The sequence below is a fragment of the Centroberyx affinis genome, unplaced genomic scaffold (assembly GCF_046629955.1).
Source record: "Centroberyx affinis isolate AG114_WGS23_722 - 3 ecotype Tasmania unplaced genomic scaffold, CSIRO-AGI_Caff_v1 ptg003894l_1, whole genome shotgun sequence".
NCBI classification, from domain to species: domain Eukaryota; kingdom Metazoa; phylum Chordata; class Actinopteri; order Beryciformes; family Berycidae; genus Centroberyx; species Centroberyx affinis.
In genome coordinates this window covers 186,165-210,973 of record NW_027281733.1, presented here as the reverse complement: position 1 = coordinate 210,973, position 24,809 = coordinate 186,165, and the positions used below count along the sequence as shown (strand labels likewise).

Below are 24,809 nucleotides of genomic sequence, written 5' to 3'. Positions count from 1 at the left end.
ACATTATCTGAAAAGACACAATTTCCCCACGGGAATCATTCAAGTTTCATCTCATCTCATAAATGTGACTTACTGAAAACAAGGACTGTTGGCTTCAGGTGAGTTGAGCACGATTCGGGCTAAAAACTCAATAACCAACATTTTCATGCTGATGTTCACCTCCCACATCTGAAACAAGAAATGGGATGCACCATTAAGATTTGACATGTTTACAGGATCAATCTAGTGTTATGTGATAATTTACTCCAAACTGAGTCTTTTCATGATCTTGGTCTTACCAGCTTGAGGAGAGGCTGGACACTGTCATCAAAACTCTCAAGATCAAACCGCCACAATCTTCAAATGGAAAGAAAACAGAAGGTTCATCTTAACTGTTGCTCTATTTTCTTCTCATTACTAACGGAAGGCTGTAAGCGCTGCATGGAGCCATTTTATGGTTATTTTCCGTTATTTTTTTTAACTCTGTCTGTCTGTCCATCTGTTGAATGGTCTAACAAACTTAAGCCGATTTTCTACTGGCATACTGGCATGGGGGTGAGTAGATAATGACAGAGTTTTCATTTTTGGGTGAACTACTCCTTTAACATTAGCAGAGTTGATGATAGATTGAGTGGTGGACTGTCTGTGTGTCTCAGTAAGTCTCACTGCTCTCTGAGAGATTTCCTGCCCTGCTCCACCAGCCAGTCAGTCATGTCCTCAGCTGTCAGCTCAGATGGGACCTGCTTTTGTTGCTGACGCCTCAAAAACTGCACCATCATTTTTTTCTACAAGAAAATAGAAAACATCAGATGTTTGCTCATGTATAATCATAGGAGACACTTTACCAGAATTTGTCAAGTGTTTTATTTTGTGCGGGCCTGAAACAAAAGTGGTTCTTACTTGTACTTCATAGTACTTCCACTCCCAGCAGAGATTTACAGTCTCTGTGTACACCGGTACAGTGAACAGTACCTTTGAAGGAAATTAGATAATGTCACTTAAAAAGCTCCCATGCTACATACATACATACATCAGCTCAAAATCGTTACAATTTAACTGCAATAAACAATGCACACATACCTTGATGGGTCTATAGATGACCCTTTCTCCTTCAATCCAGTCCATGGATGTTTTGTTACTGGATGACAAATCAACAATGCAGAAACAATGACACAATAAAACCAACTACCAAACGCACAACTATAGAACAGAGGTAAAAGCACTCAAACACAGTTGATACTGGTGGCTGAAATGAACTGAGGGTGTTCAGGGAGAAAGTTTCTGTGGGAGACGGAATGGACTTATTGTTGAGTCACAGGGAGCAGAATTCTGCTCTTAATGACAGACAGACTCTGTTTTGGTTCAACTGTTCAGGCAGAGATGACCAGGGAAAATAAGTCTGGGCAAATATGATGATCAATTATTAAAGATTAGTTTGATTGATTATTAAAGAAGTTGCCTTAACACACACTTAATCTCTTAATGACAGGAAAATCTTTTTGCAAGGCAACACTTGAATAGATGTTACTCCTGTGTTTTCACTTGGTTAGTTGGTACTGGGTGTGTTGCCTACATTGCCCAAAAAAATGCCAGGTATATCAGCAGTTGGACATTCTGAAACTATAAATGGGCACTATAATAAAAAAGACAACAGGAAGTTAATTGTTAAGGGACTTGAAGGCAAACTGTGTTTAGAAAAAACCCTCCAAAAAAACATGTTTTCCATCTTGTACTACTAACCCTGTTGTGTATTAATCTAAGAGTTAACATACAGCGCAAAGGAACCTGTCATTGTATGGTGAAAAAATACATTTTAACAGCATCCTAGTTACTAACATAACAGTAATATATTAATAGTACTACTGTAATGAGTAGGCTACTGTAATAGGTTTTGCAATTATCGGCGACATTAGTTTTGCATCTGTGATACTTTCTTCATAACCATATGAATGCGAGCACAAAGCAAAACTGTGAAACCATGAAATCCAACTTTGGAGCAGAAGGTTTTCTTCAGTCATATTTTCTGGCGCAGCATGCACCAATGCATGCACTGTCGTATATTTTAGGTACTGAATGAAATATATTCTAAGCATGGTGACCTTCAGTGCCTCTATTACTTAATTCATTATACCACTGCGCTGTGTGTGTGTGTGTGTGTGTGTGTGTGCGCGCGCGCCATATCTGCTGCCTTCCAGAGAGAGTACTTTTTTGTTGTTCAGCTGCCTCCAGTCCGGTGTGAGGTTAGCCTCAGGCCATCTATCAGTCTGCTGTCCAGTGTTGGGAAGGGCAGCCAAACACTTTTCCCCCCCCCACCTCTCTCTCCACCTCTCTCTCTCTTTTGCTGACCCACCTATCATGGCTGACTTCCAGAAAGCCTCTGCGCCTGTCAGACACCGACTCACACTCGCTCTTTTCTTCCGTTTTGTTTTTCTGTGTTGTGTCGCTAATTTCCAGCCTCCCGCCCTGTTGACAGGCTCCCCAGGAGAGCAGTTGTTATTTGGAGGTCATCAGACATCTTAATTGGGTTATGGAGGCTGCTGGAGTGTTGTTATGTCTCCTCCTGGGGTGCAGGTGGGGGGTCAAATCACTAAGGCATGGATTGGAAATAAGACATCTGATATGGACAGGGAGGAAGGCTCTGTCCATGCGGTCAGACCCAAAGTGTTCAAAAACAAAAATGACACAACGGTTCTCATAGCACTCAAATCCATCTGGGACGTCCTGCAGTTTCTGCAAATGAGAGGGACGAGTATCGAGGCATCAAGAGCGGTAAGAAGAAAAACAGCAGGGGATGAAACAGGGAATAAAAAGATGGGGACTGTCGAGTGTGTTCACCGACTCCTTGGACTTGTTATGCAGGCTAACAGACTTCAGACAAAAGGCAGAACTTCAAAATGTAAAAGTCCCCCCACCGTCCAACTGTGCACTCTGGCACCCCCAAGTGGCAAGGGGAGGTAACTGAAAAATTTGAAGGACTTCATTACCCGGAAATCATGTAATATTACATGAATAAACTGCATTTCTCAAACCTAAATTAAAGAGGTGAAGAGATTCCAAAATCATTGGTGAGTCCAGCTTTTTTTTGGATGGAGTGCTCACTCACTGCTGTTTCGGAGACTGTTTTGTATTTTTCACTGTCACTTTCTGCACACTGAGAAGATTTCAGGTGTCCATACTCAACCCCAGAAATTAATTTGCACAATAAGGATGAATCCACAGTGTCTCAGTTAGTGGTGATGGGACACTGTTCTCTGCTGCAGCTCCAGTTATTTAGACTGATAAGAAGGGTGTTTTTTTGTTTTTTACATAAAAAAAATTGGCAAGTGCATACTGCATATGACTGTAAATGCAGGCTATGAATCAAAGCCTGTCACTCATCTTTTAGTTCCAGCGAGCTTGAGTGGGATTCACTAGGACTATAAAAACAGGGTCTTTGCACACACACACACACACAAAGGCGAAAAAGGCTGCATTTACATTGAAGGCCAAGTGTCAAAAATCTTCTGATCATATTTGTGCATCAGAGTCTAGTGTGTGTCAGCTTGCATCCGCACTGAATATCAACTGCTGTTCATTCATAAGTGTAGCCAGCAGAAAGTTGCCCCAGTGTCCTCAAACTCCTGATGCACTTGAACAGACACTGGAATGATGGATGGGATGGATGTGTCGAGCCTTATTATTATTCTTCAGCAAGTATTCTTATGATCAATCCAATATACACATAATTGTATAAAAGAATATATTAAGATCATGGTGAAGATGAATTATAATCTTTAGGGATGAGTCTCTTAGACTTTCATATGTAGTTTTAAGCCTTTCTTTATCCGGGGAAGCGATATTTTTCAGCAACGCCCTGCTTCACATTCATATTGGAACAGTGGAAGGTGAATGCTTCCAAAAACAACATACACCAGATTCATTCTAACCAACTTTCTCCATTTGCACCAAATATGCATCTTAAACTGATTGCGGATCTGTCATGACTAGAAAGAAAATGTTGTATTGTGGCATAGTGAAAAAAGAAGTTTGCATTAAAACCAAGGCTAGATTCACACCCAAAAAAGTGGCACAGATGTTTTTTTTTTTAGCTTTGTGTCTCCTTTCCTCTCATAGTTCTGTACATACTGTATATTTGTATTTGTGTATGCATGTTTGCCTGGCACAGAGCTGTAGCAAAAGAAAAACACAGATGATAAAGGCATTAGAACATAGTATGTAGAAATCTCAATGGAGAAAACTGATGTTTGAGTCGATAATTCAACCAAACATAACACTGTCTTGCATTCTCTGTTTCTATGCTATGAGTACTTGGATAAATAAGTTGATGAAAGCATCAAAGCTTTTAGAGAACTCCATGATAAATTGGGCAAATTTTGAGGAAACACAAAATCATGGTTCTGATGCCTTCCTCCCTGCATACTAATAGATTTTTTTTTTGTCAGAATTCAGCGGGAAGTATGAATATTTACATAAATAAGACAAATGCACAGTAAGAGATGCAGCTCAGTAGGAGAGGGAGCTGTTGGTGGCGCAGCAGGATGCTAATTTGAGTTGCCATGGTGAATTTGAAGACGTCCCGTGTTTTTGTTAGTAGTATGAACACTTGTGTAAATAGGAGGATGAATGGGGGAATCTGGTTGCACTTGTTGTGAGTGTGTGTTTCGTCCCTGATGGGGGGGAGGGGGGGAATGTTATTAGTAGAACCATGTACAGCCAGTCTGCTATTTATACACACACACACACACACATCATCAGCCATGTTTACGGCCGTCACACCACTAGCGGATGTTCACTCAGCTTTTCAATATTTGTTCTGGATGTCGGCTTTCCAAACACACTTGGATCTTCTAACAGTGGAAGTTGGGGGTTAAACCCGCTCCCTCATCATCTTCATACAGCAGCTTTGTCCTTGTAGCCAGAGTCCAATTGCTTCTGAAGTTGTTCTTTTCAATCTCAAGTCGGACATCAAAGGCATGAAGTCGAGCGCTTTGTGCATCTGCTTATCTCCATGAATTAATGCTTAGTCCAGCTTCTGAGTTTTTCCCACTGCTATAGATTAATTTTACATTCCAGCCTATACTATGGCATGTTATACTGCACTATGAGTTTCTGATGTTAAGCAACAGATTCTTCCACCAAGCAATATGATTGCCTTAGAGCAAAACATAAGCACAAAAGTATGCAGCATTTTACAACTAGGAAAATGCCAAAAGTCAATATTTGTGTCAAGAAGGTGAATATGGTATGAAATTAAACGTTAATTCTGATGCTGGCTGAAACATTTTATTATAATTCTAGCAAGAGCAGTCAAAAACTAATGTAACTGCTTCTTATGTTGTTAATTAGTTATGTGTTGTACTGTGTGTACTTCTTCATAGTTATATGGCTGCCAACTTGAGCCATTAAATTGCGCAAATGTGCAATTCTTGCTGTTGAAATATGTTTTGTGCCTATGTTTCATACTCACATCATTACATAAATTTCCAAATGTTGAGTCTTTTTAAAACACCATCTGTTAACAACTCCTTAGGGGAGTTAGTTCTCCTTTATTCCTGCAGAGATCTTAGCACTTTAATAATTTAGGAATATCAATAACTTTGTTTATTCTTGCGCATAAAAGTCAGACCAGAAATTTAAACTTCAGGCAGCAATGACCAATAGAAGGTCTGGATCGTTGTCTTTGTCTCAGTCTGGACAAATACACACAAGTCTGTACTTCATGTTAATGCGTGTGCCACACATAAACATGTCAGAACAAACTGATTGTGAGATCTTTCTATAAATCTGTTCATAGTAATGATGTTGCCTGCTTTTCAGCTGTTATAATGAAAGGCCTACTCATAGTGATCACTACCAGTAATAACTTTTGAGATACAATCTGTAACATTCTCTCAAAGCAAACAAAGAGCGAGGGCTTCTTTCTAGACTCAGCATTTTGCACCAACGTTCAACAATCACACAGGGAGAAATCCATTGTAGAAGAGGAGAGAGACCAATTTCTCCACTGACAGAAGCCTCAATAGACCAGAATGCAGTGCAGCCAGGGATTGAGTGAGGGTGTTTTTCAAATGGAAAAACTCATTCTCTTCCTGATAGTAGTGCTATCACTACTGCTATTGTTACTGCTCTCTCCAATTACACATAAAACCAACGACTGGATGCAACAAGTCCAAGCGAATTCACTGGGGGTTGTAGAAAAGCATTCTGGGAAATGTAGGAAATCAATAACTGATAGAGAAGTAGACAAGGCAGATTGAGAGAAAGTGGGTACACCAAAAAAGTCAATTACACTTACACTTGAATGCATTGAACATCACAGATTGGTGATATATAACAGTGTGAGAGTGGAGAGTGGACTTTTCCTTTAAGGCAGCAATGGAAAGATCAAGTCTGGGTCACATGTGGTCAGAAAATGTTTTGGGTGTGTGTTCCACCTAAAAGTCAGGGCTTATATGAATTATCAAACTCACTCATGCATATGCACACAGACACACACACACAGTTTATCACTTTCAAGCGAGAAGCTAAACTTAAAGTGAGGAAGAACAACAGCTGCAGGACCTGGATCAATAGAGAATAGTGTTTTGCTTGTATTTTGCTCGTATTTTTCTGGCATTTTGTTTTTCTTCAATTTGTCTTTCTATCCTCTGTCATGGAGAGGCCGTATGTGATACACAAGAGAATCATGCAAATGATGAGAAAACTCCAACCGCAACCTTTTCCCTCTAACAATCAATCCACCACGGTCTAATGCTTGTGCTTAAAAATCCAAGCTCAGTTTAATGACTTGTTTTTATATATATATATTTATATATTATTCCTACAAATACATGGTTTTCAGCACTTTGAAAAATGTTCACTTTCCTCAGTAAATCAAGAAAGCTAGAAATATCCTACAGTGAAAAAAACAAAAACAAAATGACATAAGACAAACCATTTCGAACAAACGAGAGAGAGAGAGAGAAAAAAAACAAGGAGATCACAAAAAAGACATGGAAATAAAAATCGAATGAAATTAAAAAAACAACTTCTACATCCTGTACAAACACTATGGCCCAATAATTTAAGAAAATAGTGTCTCTAAAACGTTCATATTGCTTTGTACCTCCACTGATGCCCTTCGAGCGGGCGAAGTCCACCCTGTGCAACACCAGGCAGTTCAGACGGCGGCCACAGGGGGCGCCGTCTACAAATCCCAAGGTGCTGATGTCACTCCAGAGGTCATGGGGTCAACCTGCAGCCGATGGCATGCAGGCGCAGTTAGAAGAGAAACAGTCATGTTTGTTGTCTTGTTTCGTCTTCCGGTTTCGCGGTGTTCTTTTCATGTTCTCGTTGTTTTGGCAGTAACAATACAAAGACAAGGGATGGTCACACTACTACAGTACTGCACTCCTTATGAAACCAAGGATGTTTTTACCGTTTGTTGTAGTTTTACCATTATTACTCTCTACAGCATTATTACTAGGACTATCACCATCACAGATACACCGAGTGCATCGTGTGTTTGAATGTGTGTGGAGGGGTGTTGTTCGTCCAGCTGTGTGTGTGTGTGTGTGTGTGTGTGTGTGTGTGTGTGTGGAGCTGTGCATTTGTGTGTCAGTGTTCAGTGCTCGGAGCTTGTCTTCTCAAAGGAGAAACTGGGAAGAGTCAATAGCTTGGGGTTGGTGTTGGGGCCGGGCGAGCCTCCGTCCTGCCCCGGACCCTCTCCGACTCCCAGGTCAAAGGAGTCCTTGGAGTCACTGGAGGGCGCTCTCCGCCTCAGGCAGGTGTCCCGGCCGGGCAGGGGAGGGGGCATCCCCAGCCCCCCCAGCCCCACGCCCCCGAGCCCCCCCGGGGCCGGGCGGAGGCCGGGCTGGGCCTCCGGGCCGTCGGGGGGGTCCACGGAGATGCAGGGCGGGCTCATCTTCTTCTTGCGCCGAGGCGAGGGCAGGGAGGTCTGGGTGGGGGTCTGGCTGTGGATCTGCAGGCTGTCGGCCCGCGACACGAAGCCGGAGGAGGTGGAGGCGGTGCTGCGCTGGGGGCTGGACTCCACCGAGGAGCACACCTCCACCGAGTGGCGCCGCGGGTCGTCCAGCCAGGAGGAGGGGCGCGGGCGGGGCAGCAGGGTGCTGCGGCCCTGCGTGTCGGCGCTGTGGAACCTCTTCAGCTGCCTCAGGCACGGGCTCCGGCCCGCGTAGCCGCGGTAACCCTCGCTGCCGCCGCCGTCGCCGCTGTCGTCCGCCGGCTCCGAGCCCAGCCCCCCGGCCCTGATGATGTCATCGCTGCCGGCCAGCCCGGCCCGGGTGATGAGGGACACCTCCCGGTCCGCCGAGGCCTCCTCCTGTTGGTGCGGCCTGGCTGGAAGGAGGGGAGGGGGCGAGGGGGGCGAGGAGGGCGAGGAGGAGGAGGAGGAAGGGGAGTAGGAGGCGAGGCAGTGCTGGTCGTGGTGCTGGGTGTGCACGCTGCTGGGGCGTGAGGGTTTGGGGGACGCGCCCGGGGTGGCGGGGACCAGGCGGAGAGCAGGCTGCTGATGATGATGGGAGCAGGAGGAGGGAGAGGTGGAGGAGGAAGAGGAGGAGGAGGAGCAGGCAGAAGAGGATGGAGGGAGGCCCAGAGAGGCTACGTTCAGGAGCCCCTCATCGCTCTCCCCTCCATCTGAACACAGGGCCTCCTGAGAATCAGTAGACACTGCAACCTGGGGGGTGGAGGGGTGGAGGAAAGAGGGGGGCAGATGTTGTTTAGGAGGGATGGGAGAGAGGATATAGGGAGGAGATGGAGGTACATGAGCAATGAGAAGGAGGAAGAGAGAGAGAGTGGGGGAGACCAAGGGTTTGGGGATTAAGAGGAGATGAGAGGGGGACACTAGTTAGTGTGAGGTGATCTGGTGAGGATGACCAATAGGAGTTTGGGTCAAAGTTCACAGTCTGACCAGCAGGCTCCCAGTGTCCTCTCTGACTCTAATCGGGGGGAAAGTTTGTGCTGGGATTGCAGCGTACTTCCATGATATTAAAAGTTACACTGCATTTCACAACGATGGGATTCCACATTGAGATTTGTCAAGAGTCAGTTGGGTAAACCCTCTTGTAATCTTTTTTTCTGTTTTCATTTACTGTGCCCCGCCTCTGTTGAGGCAAGGACAGTATGTTGCTGCATTCACATCAGATGGGAATAACTGTGGGACTGACTTGACAGTTAAAAGCTACACTAGCTTCAACTCCTTTGAAGCTGTCAAATGCCTCCTTTTTACATTTTACAGACATGCACTTATGATTGCTACATTTGAGAAAAACAAACATTGCGATGTCAGACCCAAACAGAGAATCCAGCAGTAGTTGTGTAATGCCATGGCATTTTGAGAGCGACTGTTTTCACTGTTAGAGATGTCAGAAATCTGAGAAATAGGGAGCCATCAGTAAACCCAGACTTCCCCAGCAGTATTTACCACCCAATGTGAAAAGTAGTCTCAGGTAGGAAGCTCATATCGACCGTCTTTCTCATATGATGTGAATGCAGCATGCGTAATAGACTGTAGTCAGAAGGACAGAGGGATCGGCTGATACACTCAACTCTGAGCCAGAACACTGACCCTTGCCCATTCACACAAAACCCTGTAAAGTGTCATCAACATGATCTGTCTAAGAGTCTTTTCAGATGATTTTACAGATCGATTTATGATCAATTTTTCCATGTCTTTATCCTTAACTCTACACAAAACCACCCACTTTATAGCACTACCACAGGGTGAGAGGGCAATGGGCAGAGGGTGTACACAACATGTAGCTATAGGAGAGGAAGGGTTAATAAGCACAATGGTGGCTAAAACTCATCAGATGTCCCAGTGACCTCATGGCTTGATCTCATCCCTCTTACATAACAGATTAGGGATCGGAAAGGAAATTAGCATCATTTGTCTGTAATTATGTTGAATTTTGATAATCCCAATAAGCTCTTAAATCTTTGGAGATGAGGAAACAGGCCATGCATGAGTTTTGGAGCACAGCGTTTTGATTAACGTGTAGAAGGATGAGTTCCTCTGCGAGCGGCTGAACGTGTGACCACAGCGACACCTAGTGGTCAAAGATGTCACCTGCCATTACTGCACATAATAAGAATAAACCTTCTTCTCACCACGTGACAAAATAATCCATGACAGGACATAACAGCACTAAAAATCTGTACTTTCCAGAAACTGCCATTCCCTTCTGTACTTTTTGCTGTGGATGCACATTTCAAACAGGTTTCCAAAACTGGGTTCTGTACAGTAAATACTACACCCGGAGTAACATTTACATATCGCTCAACCACTAGTCTATTCTATAAAAAAATCACAAGTGCTCTATCACCGTGGTGCTGTGTGTACAAAATGGCCAAATACATATGGACAGAACTGTTGCTGTTCTGTTGCAATTCCCCTGAGTTGAATCATTTGTGGTGTAATAAGTGCACTGTATTGTTACATTTTTCACCTCTCAGCCAAATTACATCTTCACCCAACTTGAATACACTCCATCCATCATCTACTGAATAGCACAGTCCAGCAATGCAATGTTACACACAGCTCCTGTCGCTTGTAAACAAGAAATGAGACTAAAGAGGAGTATTGTATGTGAATTTGGAAGTACTAATGTACTGGAAAATCCCATTCTGTTTGGTCTGTGGTTAAGTTTGCTACAAACAAAGCTACCTGTTAGAGAGTTGTAGATGGGATGCTTTGTGGCTGATGGTTAGCAGTAGACAGACAAACATCTGGGTGGGTGAGTAAGGAGGGGAAGAGAGGGAGGGAGGTGTGGGTCTGTGTGTGTGTGTGTGTTCGTCTGCCTAGAGGATGGAAGTGAAGTCCAGTGTTTCTGAAAGGCCCAGTGGTAGCTAAAGTCTGCTGCGTTTCGCAGTTTTCAGAAACAGGAGTATCTGTGTTTGAGCAGCAGCTCAGGGTCTGGCGGCTTTTGGACCCAACTGAGCTGAGATCAGCGAATGATACAGATACAGTATGGAAGATGATACAGAGCGGACAGACAGTGGATGCAATTAGTAGCGTATAGGACACACAGGAAGAAGGGGAGAGAGGAGGAGAGAAGAGTGACACTGTTTAGAAAGTGGAACCAGCGGAGAGAGATTCAGGACAGCTTTGGCCATTAAATGACAGAAACCAGTGGTTCTCAACCCAAGAATCTGCAGGTTTCCATTGCAGCCAAACACTGCAGCAGCTGATGTCACCAAGTAGTTCGTCCCCTCTGGTTCAAAGTGCCCCAGTCAGTGAAATCAGCTGCTGTAGTGTTTGGTTGGAAAACCTGCGTACCATTGGGCCTTGATAGCACATCACATAGATACAGACAGGAAAAGACAGGAGACGGGATTTCGGAGCAAAGAAAAAAAATGCTTGTGTGTCTTGAAACAATAATGTAAGCGTGTGTTTGTGTTTGTGTGTGTCACCTGTCTGCGGAGCGTGCGGCTGAGTGTGTGTGTGCGTCGGGGCGGGGGGAGGCGCGGTATACTCTCGGAGTCGGAGTGGCTGTGGGGGCTGATGGGTCGGAAGAGGTCTGAGGGGAGGGTGAGCTGCTGGGAGAACTCCTCCGGCTGCGAACGCACCGAGCAGCTGGAGCCTACACACACACACACACACACACACACCACAGCACCGCTTATGAACAGACAGATAACAGTTAAATAACAAAGAACGGTTAGGTGTGTTGGTTCTCAGAGGAAATGACCTGCATCTCCCTGGGTTGATGTCAACCTGCAGTACATGAAAAATCAAGGCCTTGCTCTTGTATTGACCAATTATTAGTTACTTGACAATATTAAAACAATTGTAAAAAATGAGAAAACAAGAATGAAAATTCAATAAATCCTTGGATAATTATTTCTCATAAAATGAGTGTAACTCAACTAAGAATGGAATAAACAAGCGATACATAACTACTGGATAATGGTGGAGTGGTGATTTTCAGTTTAAGTCAATCAGAACTAAGGACCAGAACTGTCCATTTTAGAAATAAAATTATTCCAATGTGTTGTATTGTAATTAACACATAGTGAAAATAGTAATAGTAAAACTTGCCCCTGCAAGCAGCATGGCAAAAAAATTTAAACGCACACCGTAAGTAAAAGTAATGTCATTTTGATGTTTGATTTAATCCAAGAAAATAAAGATTTTGTAAATTTTGTCTTACGCTATGGAGAATTCACTAACAAAATGAAGAATAAGTTATTTTTTATTTTATTGACTCCAAGTCGTACTGAACTGAACTGGATTCCCTGCGTTACCTGATTGGGCCCTTTGGGTGCCCACTATGTGCTGGGGCCCCGGGGTCTGTGCTAGAAGCTGTGCTGGAGCCGGGTGGCCAAAGGGCTGCAGGGGGAGGAACATGTAGCTGTCGTTGGGCAGGGAGTGTGTGCGTCCCACCGCGGACTTCCTGACGCTCAGCAGGTTGTCCTCCAGTGGCTCCCCAGGGTCGAGCTGCTCCGTCTGGGGAGAGAGAGAGAGCGGTCAGCCTCCCTCTGGAGCTGGAAGGGCTGGGTCTACTCTTTGACTCAAGCACTCTCACTCTCTTTTTTCTAACACATACACACTCCATATATCTCTATACCACACACTGAACAGAGGCAGTAGTCATTAGCATACACATAGCAACAGATGGGATTTTTGCACATTGGAGTTGACTGGCGCGGAGCTGGCACAGATCACAGAAACAAGACCTTGCTAAGCTGAACTTGCCAAGCGCTTTCTTTTTGAAATGAAAGGCAGCCTGCGTCAATTTGAACTCTCACGCTGGACAACCAGAGCTTTGTCCATATTAATCCTCTTGTTCATATAATTGTATGTAAGCCTGCTCTGTGAGTGTGTGTCAGCTGGGGCAGTGTCCCACAGCCCGACCCATAACAGAACCAACATTCATCATGGAGCCACTGAAACTCCAACACACTTTACACTCCCCCACCAAACAGCACATACGTGACAAGTAGGAGAAGAGAGAAAACTACTACAATCACTGGTCACGTCAGAAAACAGAGGACGGACAGAACGAAGAGAAAGAGGACGGACAGGAAAGGACCGTGAGAAAGGAACGTGGACACACATGTAAAGCACATAGGAAAAAGACAGGAGAAGGAGACAGAGTATAAAGAAAGAGGAGAAAGAAAGGAGTAAAGAAGAAAGAGAGAGGACTGCGGACTGGCAGGCGAGGAGGCGCACTACTCTACTGGACTGGACTGGACTGGACTGGAGAGTGACACACACCAGGCTGGAAAGGTGGAATGAGAGAGAGAAAGAGAAAAGGAGGAGGGCACACGGTTAGATACTCCAGGGGCTTTCAACTCCACATGCGCTCCTCTACCTCATCCCTCCCTTTCCTTTCAGTGCTGGTCACACCCGGCAATCCAATTAACAGCGATTTCATGTCATGTGTTGGGTGGGGAGGGGGGGGGGGGGTTGCCCGCATGGAAGAGCCAGAGAGAGTAGAGATGTTCATTTTTGAGACTGATGACATATCGATCTGAGTCCGGGCCAAGGTTGCGGTGACCCTCTCCGGGGGAAGACATATGATAACGGGGGAAGTGATCTGAACGTTAATGAGCCAAACTGGTTGTTAATTATTCCCCGTCGTCCCAGATGACTTCGATTCATCTTTGTGAGTGCGGATGTCCTCTCCCTCATTGAAAGGCTTACGGGACGGGAAGTAGTACAGTAGAGGAGTGTAGGGGACTTACAAATCAGTTTAATCACCTTTTTATATGCAGAAATGAGTTTACCTACTTTTTAGGGCGATATGGGGTTCACAATTAGAACCATGATACGATGTAAAAAAAATAAGTTTCACAATATGACACAAGTATGACAGATGTATGTGCAGAATTGTCATTACAAAGTGCAAATAATATAATTTCGATGGAGAGCTTGTGAAACTGTGATGGGCAAGACAAATTAAATTAAATGAATTATGAATATTGTTAATTGTAATTAAAATTCTGTTTTATTACTATTTAGTTATATGAAGATAGCTTTTATGGTAGTTGTTTGCTTAAGGATGACCATCGACTATTCCCACCTATTAATTTACCAATACCTTCCTGATTCCTCCAATGTACACATGGGTATATTTAGTAGTGGGACTTGTCTAACATCCAGTGGGCTCCCCCCTGCCAACCTAAACTTATTGTTATACCCCAGTAGAGTGTGAGCGTGGAGGAGGGCAAGCGGGTTTGGAAGCGCCCTGGGAAGGAAACACTACTGCAGAGGAGAAGAGGAAGAGGGATGGAGAGAGAGAGAGAAAGAGAGAGAGAGAGGAACTGTCAGTACATTGCATTCCAGACTGGTTAGAAAGAGGGGGTTAAAATCGTCGGGGGCCGAGTCGTCGGTCAGAGCTAGGGACCAGGATTTCTCAGAGGCCAGAGACAGAGCTTCCATCTCCGCTAGAGGGATCTAGGCAGGAAGAGACAATGCCTGGTGAGCAGAGAAAACAAACACGCGCTCCATGCAACACACAAAATAATGACGTTACACAGAGATAAGACCTACTGCTAACAGGAAAATACATACAATACAATACAGCAGAGCAAAACGACAAAGACAAAGTAAAATTTTTTTTAGCCTGGGACTCAAATGAGAACTTTTTTTTTCTGGTCTCACCCTGAGACCCAGGCTCATTTAAAAGTGTTAGTACTGGCATCATGAGGGGGAACAGACATTAATATAAGCACACCCCATAGTGGGTGCAGACACAAAAACACATACAGTAAAATGGACAGCCTGATGACCAATGTGATGATTCTGTAGTTGAGAGACAAACACATTGGTCTCTGATTCACAGGGACAAACAGACAGAAGAAAACAAACAAAAAAAAAGAAACCATGCTTTACATCAGAGATATCATGATGACTCATACAGAAAACAGACACACACATTCAGACATGTGATACACAGTAATGTCGGAGGGGGGAGGGTCTGAATATTAAACTTTGAAGTGTCTACACTGCTGAAGTAGCTAAATCCAAGAAACCGCTGTTTGGTGAATTGACATTATGCCACTGAACTCTGCATCCTAGAGCGCTGCAGAGTTTGGCTTCAGTCACGGAGTGTTTAGAAGCCTCGAGGGCTCCTGGCTTCTGTAAAAGGAGCTGCTGTATATCTGGCCCCGTCCCAACCAGGAGACTTAATAGGGGAAATGCTTTCTGACAGGCGAACGGCTGTGCCAGCCGGGCCCAAACTCGCCGGAGAGGGTTTCTGCTAACTTATCAGAATGAGATGCAGAAAGAGAGGCGGCCTATTACTGCTGGGGCAATAATAACGTCGCAATCCGATTTAAAAGCTTTTAGAAGACAGATTTTTGCAATGCTAATGTAATTGGTCAAAGCTATTTGCCTTCGAATGAGGAAAAGAGGCACCCAGATGCATAATTCAGTGATTCAGTGATCCATAGCTTATTGATTGGGCCATTATAACGCAGGCTTGCATGTGGGTGTGTGAGATATGCTTGCCTTAAGAATGCCTTTTGTTAACTTGTGCTCATTGTCTAGGTGCTTTGATATCTCAAAGCTGTGAGTGATTGGCGATTATGGTGCACACATACAAACATACACACACACACAAAGCTGTGGAGAGAACTCTAAACCACGTCATTGAGGTTGCTGAACCAGACCAAAAACCTGTCAGGCACGGATGAGTATAAGGGAGCGAAGACGTGAGCGAGGGGATGAGATCATGGCTGAGGCGGGATATGACGCACTGCACTGTGGTAGGTAACAGGGTTGGTTAGTAAAGGAAAAATAGATCCAATGTCGAGGGATGCCAATGTGAAAATGGCAGGGCTGCACGATATTTACAAAACATGTTGCAACTTTGTTTTGCTGAGTTCTACGATATGAATTCCTATGGGCCCACAGTATGGTCTCAGCTTCTCTGCATACAGTAATTGTCTCCAATATAGCAGGCCAGGGATTCTGTACATTGCAAAAAAATATCAAATATCAAGTCATTTAGGCTAGTATTGAGTCTTAAAATCTTATTTTTAAGTGAAAATCTGCTGATGGGGGGAAGATAATTGCATTTGTTTCCAATGAAGATCAACTTGTTTCAGGAATTGTCGAGTCAAGCGACCTTATACCTTCATACTAGAGGAGCGATCTGCCTTGTTGTAATGAATACAAGATTTTAAAACTCAAGACTAGACTAAATGCCTTGTTAATACGCCATTTTTTGCAGTGTTCAGTTATTCTATGAACCAGAACACCTTCCTTAGGTCATCTGAAACATATTTCCCTCTAATAAACAACTGTAGCCTCTTGCGATTTGGAAATTGCAGCAATCGCAGCATTGCAACTTTGACTTTTTTCCTGATTAACTGTGCAGCCCTGTATGATGGGGATTAAGAATAAGAAACCCATTGGACATAAAACATGGAAGAAGTGGGTCAGCGATGGTGTTATTGGTGGCTATTGACCTTCTTGTCGGTGCTGTGCTTGCGGGGCTGGGGGGGCAGGGCGTAGTAGTGGCAGATAGAGCCGGACAGGTTGTCCATCAGAGTCAGCTCCCCCTCCATCGAACCCTGGATGACCAGGGAGACCGAGTCAAACAGCGCTCTCCGCTGGACACACATGGACAGAGCAGAGAGGAGCAAATGTAGCGAAAGAAAGAAAGAGAGAAAGACAGAGAAGTGGACAGAGAGGCGGAAGTAGTAACAGTAGTTGTCGAAGAAGACAGAGAAAGACAGAAGTCCAGACGGAGATGCATGGATAGATGTGGAAAGAAAGAAAGGGGAGATCACAAAGAAAGAAAGAAAAGGAGGGAAAAAGACAGCTGTTCAGGAGGAGACAAACAGATATAAAACATAAACAAGACAAAAGCAACGCATATATCGTACGCATATATCAAACTTAGCTTCCTATCAAAGCTTTCTCTTCACACTTTGTAACCGTTACACTGCAAAAAAATTGTCTTAGTCATATAATCTAGTGTTGAGCCTTAAAGTCTCATTTCTCCTAAAACAACTGAAAGAATCTACCGATTGGCTACAATGATTTCACTTGTTTCCAGTGGAAATCAACTTATTTTCAAGAATTATTTAGTAATTTTCTTGATACTAGTGGAGTGATCTGCCTTATATCCTTGGTTCAAGATATTAACCCAAGACAGGCTACTAGAGATATTTATGATTTGTGAAACAAGTGAATCTGCACTTGTGTTAAGAAAAATAAGATAAATGTGAGACTAAATGACTTGTCAAGATGGACTTTTTTGCAGTGTGCGACTACAACCTCCTCCTCAACAGCATCCACTACAATCTCACACCCGTTACCATTTCATCCCACGAGGGGGCACTACAACACTGCAGTAGTGCCGATCTCCCACAGGGCCAGAAAAAAAGATTGGGGCTTAACCACACACATGTTTTGGGAGCGAGCGGGAGGGGAAGATGGATAACATCTTAGAGAGGAACATAACGATAGCGAGACCTCTATTTCCTATCCCCAAAAAACTTCCCCGCTGTCTGGAAATAGCTGTTGAAGTGAACAACAAGGCCCTGTGGCCCAGCTTTCCCATGGCACTGTGACCTATCTATGACTGGCATGTCCTCTACTGGGAGCAGCCAGACACACACACACACACACATACACACACACACACACACAGACACACACTACTTGGACTTGTTACTGTTACTGTAAGGAGAAATTGTGAACTGGCCTCATTATATGGGTCAGTAACAACACAACCCATGTGCAAAACAATAACACATTTTGCATACATTATTAACCTATATGAAAACTATAAAAATCCTGTATCTTTTAAACATGCATACATTTACAGTATGTACATGAAATGGAAGAAATATATGTCAATATTGCAACAGAAAAAAGCCACTGTCATGTTACATGTGTTTACATACATGGAAATACATTTGACATGGAAAATGTATCTTAACCCAGGATATATTATCTAAGAGTATATTTTGAAATATGAGCTCATCCCAGGAAACAATATACATAAATACATCTACTTGAAATGTATGTCAGACTTTGTAGTGAATATGGCCTTATATGGCCATATACAATACACTATAGTTTTTGCGTATGAGTAACAGTTGTTACAGCAGATATTCCTCCTAAACATCACCCAGAAAACTATTAATTTAGATAGCATCCAGCATGCTCAGCGTCCCTCAGCGTGAGCAAGAGAATTAAATAAAGGTTTGGACTGGAGTCAGGACTAATGACCAGAGACGTGGGGGTCATCTGACTGGCCTCACAGCCTGGCCCTCAGCAGGAAGTGACCTCAGAGCATCTGTCATGTCACACAGGATACTTCCTGGATGACTGAGCACCAAACAATCTGACCTAGACGTTATCTGAATGTGCATATGTACATGCATATATGTGTGTGTGTGTCTACCGCTGATAGAACAGAAGATACTGGTTATGTTTACATGCGCACAATAATGCAATTACTGCCAATACGATGATTAAGACAATGCTGCAATTAAGCCATTTGCATGATTCTATAGGTGAAACCTCCCCCAGTAATCTAATTTACATTTAATAAGTAGTTATTCAAATCACAAAAAAACTGATGCCAATGAGTGAGCTTAGGGGAATAAATGGCATATGCCTTTAGGAGTACAAACCAAAAACACCCACACACACACACACACATAACCAACTCCAGTCAGGCTCCTCACCTCCGCCGGTGGCTCCAGGCAGGGAGGGGGATCCGCCCTGATGTGTACCGAGTCTCTGGTTATATCAGCGGGGGGCGAGTCCAGCGGACCGCCCCTCTCCTGCTCCCTGTCTCCCCCTCCGGTGGACCTCCAGGGGGAGCCCCCGGAGCTCGTCCGCTCCATGCCCAGCACCAGAGGGTTGAGCTGGGGCGACCTCGCTCCGCCGTCTCCCGCGTCCATCTGGAGCTCCAGCTCCAGCTCCGCCTCCAGCTCCGCCTCCTCCTTGGCTTCCTTGTTGCTCTCCTCCAGGTGCTTCATCAGCACGGCGATGACCACGTTGACCAGGACGAACTGAGCGGTCAAGACGAACGAGACGAAGTAGATGGGGGAGACCACAGTGTTGTAGCAGGTGCCGGTGTCCTGCGCGCAGTCCCTTAACGTGTCCTGGAGCAAGGAGAAAAACACAGCATGAGCATACCAGATAGACCATGGTCAAATATTGGTTTATCTTACTTATGCGCCATTTCAAAGATAGTATATCTTTCCACAATTCACAACTTATGAGTGTTTTACACTGTCCTCATAACAACCCCTTCACATCTAGTACTCGAAGAAGGCTAAAACAAAGGCTAAGATCTAATATCTATTATAAAACTATTATTTGGCCTTGGGTAAAAGAGAATGAGTCTCTTTTTTGCATCTAGCCAGGCGATTTCTTCATTTTTAGCAAGGGGAAATCTGTAGTCGTCTATAACAAGGGGGTATGCTGCATACTTTGAGTTCACAGGGGGAATGACATCTTAACACCCCCCTCTCAGCACTGCCTCTTGTGTTCCTGCTGTGTGTGTCTATGTGTTCGGATCCAAAACTGCTGCGCCAGTTTCACCTTCATTATGCCATTCCAGTTGTCTCCGGTGGAAACTCGGAACAGCAGCAGGAATGCCATGCCAAAGTTTTTGAAGGTTGCATAGCGCCCCAGACCCTCGCATGGGTGGAGCTCATCACAAACTGAGAATGAGAAGACAAGGAGAGGAAAGGAGAGGAGAGGAGAGGAGAGGAGAGGGGAGGGTGTTGAAAAGAGAGAAAAATAGCCAGAGTAAAGGACCGAAAGATAAAGATAGAGATAAGGAAAGACATTTTTATGTTTTTATGGCTCTGCAGTTGTCACAACAGAGAGTTTTTCAAAGAAATGATAATCACTGTGATACAATTTTATTTCGCTGAAAGCTAAGAGCCACAATTAGAGGGATCAATGTAGTATTTCAACATAGGAATCAAGAAAGCAATTAAGACCAGACAGATTGAAGCCACAGAGGAGAGAATTAAACGCTCCGTGCATGCCTGTGTGGCAATGGAATGATATGCATATGTGTGCGAATCTCTGTCTGTTTTGCCTGACTGCACTGTGCGCGTGTCCGTGTCCTTACTCAAGTCACCGAACAGCTCCACTCCCAGCGCTGCAAAGATAAAGAAGAGGAGCATGAAGAGAAGACCCAGATTCCCCACCTGCAGAGAGACAACAGGAAGAGAGGGGGGGATTAGTCAGAGGGGAGAAATCCCAGGCAAAATAAACCAAGAACGATGGACAACAAACAGCAGATTCCGGCGAGAAAATAAACCGAAGGCCGTGACAAATGCGAGGGAAAATGTAAGCTATGGTAATCAGGAGAACGACGCAGCGACAAAATAATTAGGATACAAATAATAATATAATGAATGGCAATGCAGAAGAAGGGATTGCCAGGTAAAATAAAATAATCCTGAATAAGATTATGAGGATGAGCTGTAATAGCGTGGCTGATCCTGGACTAGAGTAATGGAGATAATAGGGAATAGCAGGTTTGATACAGAGGGGGGTTTAGGTAATGAAGAGCTTTAGGGTTTGCTGCTGCAACTTGTCAATGCTAATCAGTGTGTGGCGACCTCCGTGGCCCGCCCCGTTATCGGATTTATTAATTATGAACACTTGTGACAAGCTCTGGGAGGAATTAGCCTGGAACAACACTCAATCCTTCTCTCTCTCATTCGCAGAGACAGAGGTAATATCGAAAAATGCTGTAAACATGCAACTGTGTGTTACGTTTACTCTCGCTCTCCCCATCCAAACATTAAAGAACTTTACTTTTTCGTGTTTATCTTATCCCTTCACTGACCCATCACCACCCTCCAATCCACCCACCACTGTTTAAAAAAAAAACCCCTAAAACAACCTGCACTTCTTCATCTCTGCAGGGGGTTGTCTATGCAAATAAGGGTGCCAAGAGACGTCAAAAAGCTCAGGGGAAATGAAGTCGAGAGGGAGGGTTCTGAAATAGCCCCGAAAGAGTAGTATTCGTGACATGAAAAGAAGCGCTTCTGGGATGTGAGGATGGGGATGGCTGCAATGGGATATATTAGGATAGGAGAGATCCAAAGACAAAGATATAGATGAGGAAGGAAGGGAAAAGTAATGGCTGTAGTGGTTGTTTTTTAGTGATTGCGTACCTGAGGCAGGGCTTGCATAACGGTGTCCAGCAAAGCTCGCATCCCCACCGCCATCTTCAAGAGCTTCAGTACTGCGGGAACACACACACACATATACACAAAATGAGAAAGTGCCCCAAGAATATTAACATTTTTCAATCTTACATAACAGAACAGGGACTTGCGCCGTCACGCCTTCTTTGAAATTGAAAAGGACACTGATCTACCAGAGAGCTATAACAACATTTCCCTAGCCTACAGTCTAATCTTGCTGGGTTACTGTAGTCACAGACAGGAATTTCTTTGCATGGAACAACAGTAAGCTTTCAGAGAGCCTGATTGAGGTCGCATACTCCAGATTGGGGTCGCGGTTTGATGAGGTCACCGGCATGGCGACTTTAATTACAAAGGCCGATGGACAATGCGCGATAATGCAGAGAGGAGTAAGAGGAGTAAGGATGCACACAGAGAGGTGGGGAAACACATCAGAGAGGTAAACAACAATCTGCCTGAACATGCATTCTGGGTGATGGACTGTAATTGGAGTAAAAACACATTAAATCCAGATGTGATTGACACAGTGAAGAACCAATCACCCAAACCACCAGAGAAGCATTTGGCCACATTAACAACCAAGAGTAAATACACCATCATCTCCAATCTGCATATAAGAAGAAATTCACTTTTGCACATAGATCCAAATAGGAATCGCATGCTAGCAGGCATCTGGTAGCTTGGATAAAAACATACTTCAAAACGTCAAAAAATGGATCGTTAAGATACTTGTGAATGGGGAACAAGTGAGACGAGGAGTTGGCTGACAATTTTAAAGGATGGAAATATTACAAAGGAGGTGACGTGAGGCAATATGCATTTTGGCGAGGAAAGGAGAATTCCGATTACAGTGTGTACATTGGAGCTGCATATTGATGTCAGATGTAAATGTAATCCGGCTAAATCGCATGTAGACACAATCTGGATACGAGACACATGTTAATGCCAGATGGAAAGAGGAGCTGATTATTGCAGCTTGGAGAGTCCCATCCAAACCGCATTTTTGTCAGAAATTTAAAATTCGTTTCTGTATTTTTGTCAACAGACTGTAAAATGGTAAGAATTGTGAATATGTCCAATGCTAACAGGCATAAAGAGGAGAATGAGCTAGTAACGGCAACCGGTTAGGTATAACCTGCAAGTACCTGGATAGGCGGGGTGTATCTATGCACACACACACACACACACACACACACACACACACACACACACACACACACACACACACACACACACACACACACACACACACACACACACACACACACACACACACACACACATACATGAGAGCAGGTGTGTGGGCCTGGTCTTGTCTGACAGTAATCAATAAGGACTCCCCTGCTAGTTCTTTCATTAGACATTCGGTAATCACACAAATCAGATGAGCTTCCCTCCTGCCTCTCTTATCTCCTCTCTCTTCCAGCCTCTCCTCTTCTCCTCCTCCTCTCCCTCTCATCTCTCTTTTATTACCTGGACAGTAACCAGCACAAAGCTTTCTCCTTCCTCTTCCCTAACCCCGCCCAATCCATCCCCTCTTTTTAACTCAACCTTCCCAATTCTATACCCCATCGATGCTCTCCTCCACTTCTTCCCCTCCCTCATCTCTTTACTGTCTCTCCAGATATACCATATACTGTATTCTCTCACACACCTTCCCTCCCTCCATTTATCTCCCCCTCATTCGCTTCACCTCATCTTTCTTTTCACTCTAACAATTTCACTCTAATAATCAATTCCTTCACTCTCCTACTTCTTTCCATCTTCTTATAACCTATTTTCAGGTCAGAAGATATTCATCACTCCCTTCCCTTTCATTTCTCCTCCTGCTGTTCCTCTCCCTCTTCCCTCTCTCTTATTTTTCTTTCTCCATCATGCATTACGTATTCCCTCCATACCTGCTCTCTGTTCCTCGCTGCTTAAGTCACTCGCTTTCATAATGTGTCTTGGCTCTCGGCCACCGTCCGCTACCTTTCCTCACCTCTCTCCCCTCCCCCTCCTCTCCCTCTCTCTATCACTTTCTCTAGGTCTCTCTCTCTCTCTCTCTCTGCTCTCTCCATGCTGTGTTTGTCAGCTGACTGTGTTTCTCGGTACCATCTGGTCGGCTCACACCCCGCCCGAACCCTGCTGAGACCCGCCATGCAAAAATGACAAAGAGGGGAGTCCCAGGGACGCCGCTGTTTTACAAGGCATCTTAAAACTACAGCGCCGTGAATAAGACCGGAGAGTGTGTGTGCATGTCTGTGTATGGTGTGTGAGTGTGTGAGGGAGGGGTGGGTTGGATGGTGGGGGGGGGTTGCGTACCTCGTGCTATCCTCAGCACTCTCATGATGCGGATGATAGTGGGGTTGATGGGCAGCGAAGCGTTGACCTCAATCTCCTCTAGAGTGATGCCCATGATGGACAGCAGCACGATGGCCAAGTCCAGCTGGTTCCACCTACACACACACACACACACACACACACACACACACACACACTCATCAGTCCCTAGCACTGACTTGTTTTGCTAATAGCACTTCTCCACACTGTCCCAACACTGCAAAAACAGATAAATACAGTCTTCAAGTTATTGTTAAACAAATACACCAACTTTTTGGTAGATTTGCCCATTACATCAAAATCATCCATGTTCCCCTGTTGGATCATTCACTTGGGTGCTCCATGCTAACACTTTAGCATAAACTATGTTAAGGTAGCTGTATAGTATAGTGTAGCTGTGTAGTAGCTAGCTGACAAGCATTATCCAAAGTATGAAGACTGACCTTTTAGTAATAAGTATAAGTGGATTTTGTTATATGGCCTGTAGATTCAAATGAAATATAATTAACTCAATATAGCCAGGATAATTTCTGATGTAGCCATGTTTATTTTTGGAACTATTTCAGTTGAGCAATTATCCGCTGCACTGTGATTTTTAGCTGCACACAGTCTCCCATCACCCACCACTTTCACTTCCCATGGAAACACAAAAAAGAAAGTAGTCCCTGGTAGTTCAAAACAATGTTATTTTGTATCATAAAAAATCGTAAATTTTACCAATCCACTACTTTTTGTTTGCTATGTTTGTCTTACATAACTTTGTTCACCATTGATTGTGTTTAGTAGAATAGGTAGTTTGTTTTGTCTTGCTAAATCTGCTCTTGCCTACCTGTGTTTTTTTTTGTTTGCTATGTTTGTCTTACATAACTTTGTTCACCATTCATTGTGTTTAGTTAGACCTAGCTAGACACACTCTCTGTAAAGTCCTCTGAGACATGCTTGTGACAAAGGGCTATATAAATAAACTAGACTTGACCACATGAAACTGCTAGACTTGACTTTGTATCGTTTAAAATTACTCACCATTTAGCTTTAGAGCTGATGTGATTTTCTCACTTTTGAGATCATGCTAGTAGCCTACTATCACTCAACATAGTGTATGCTACAGTGTTAGCATTTAGCCTACTATCACTCAACATAGTGTATGCTACAGTGTTAGCATTTAGCCTACTATCACTCAACATAGTGTATGCTACAGTGTTAGCATTTAGCCTACTATCACTCAACATAGTGTATGCTAAGTGTTAGCATGAAGACTTGGAGTAAATAATCTACCGGGACACAGGGATGATTTTGGTGTCAATGTTCTCATCACTTACAGTAACAGTAAGTTGACCAACTGGACAATCTCACAAAAACTG

General features: G+C 44.1%; 1 protein-coding gene across 1 annotated transcript in view; it reads right to left on the bottom strand.

The window, feature by feature from the left end:
- Positions 1–7,582: 7,582 nt before the first annotated feature.
- The window catches only part of cacna1g (calcium channel, voltage-dependent, T type, alpha 1G subunit), a 193,230-nt gene continuing 176,003 nt past the window's right edge, over positions 7,583–24,809 (bottom strand). The window contains 10 exon segments of the mRNA XM_071541519.1: positions 7,583–8,653; positions 11,389–11,558; positions 12,223–12,415; positions 14,255–14,377; positions 16,396–16,546; positions 18,629–19,053; positions 19,496–19,617; positions 20,037–20,115; positions 21,094–21,164; positions 23,431–23,564. Of these exon segments, the coding sequence (XP_071397620.1) occupies positions 7,583–8,653; positions 11,389–11,558; positions 12,223–12,415; positions 14,255–14,377; positions 16,396–16,546; positions 18,629–19,053; positions 19,496–19,617; positions 20,037–20,115; positions 21,094–21,164; positions 23,431–23,564 (2,539 nt within the window).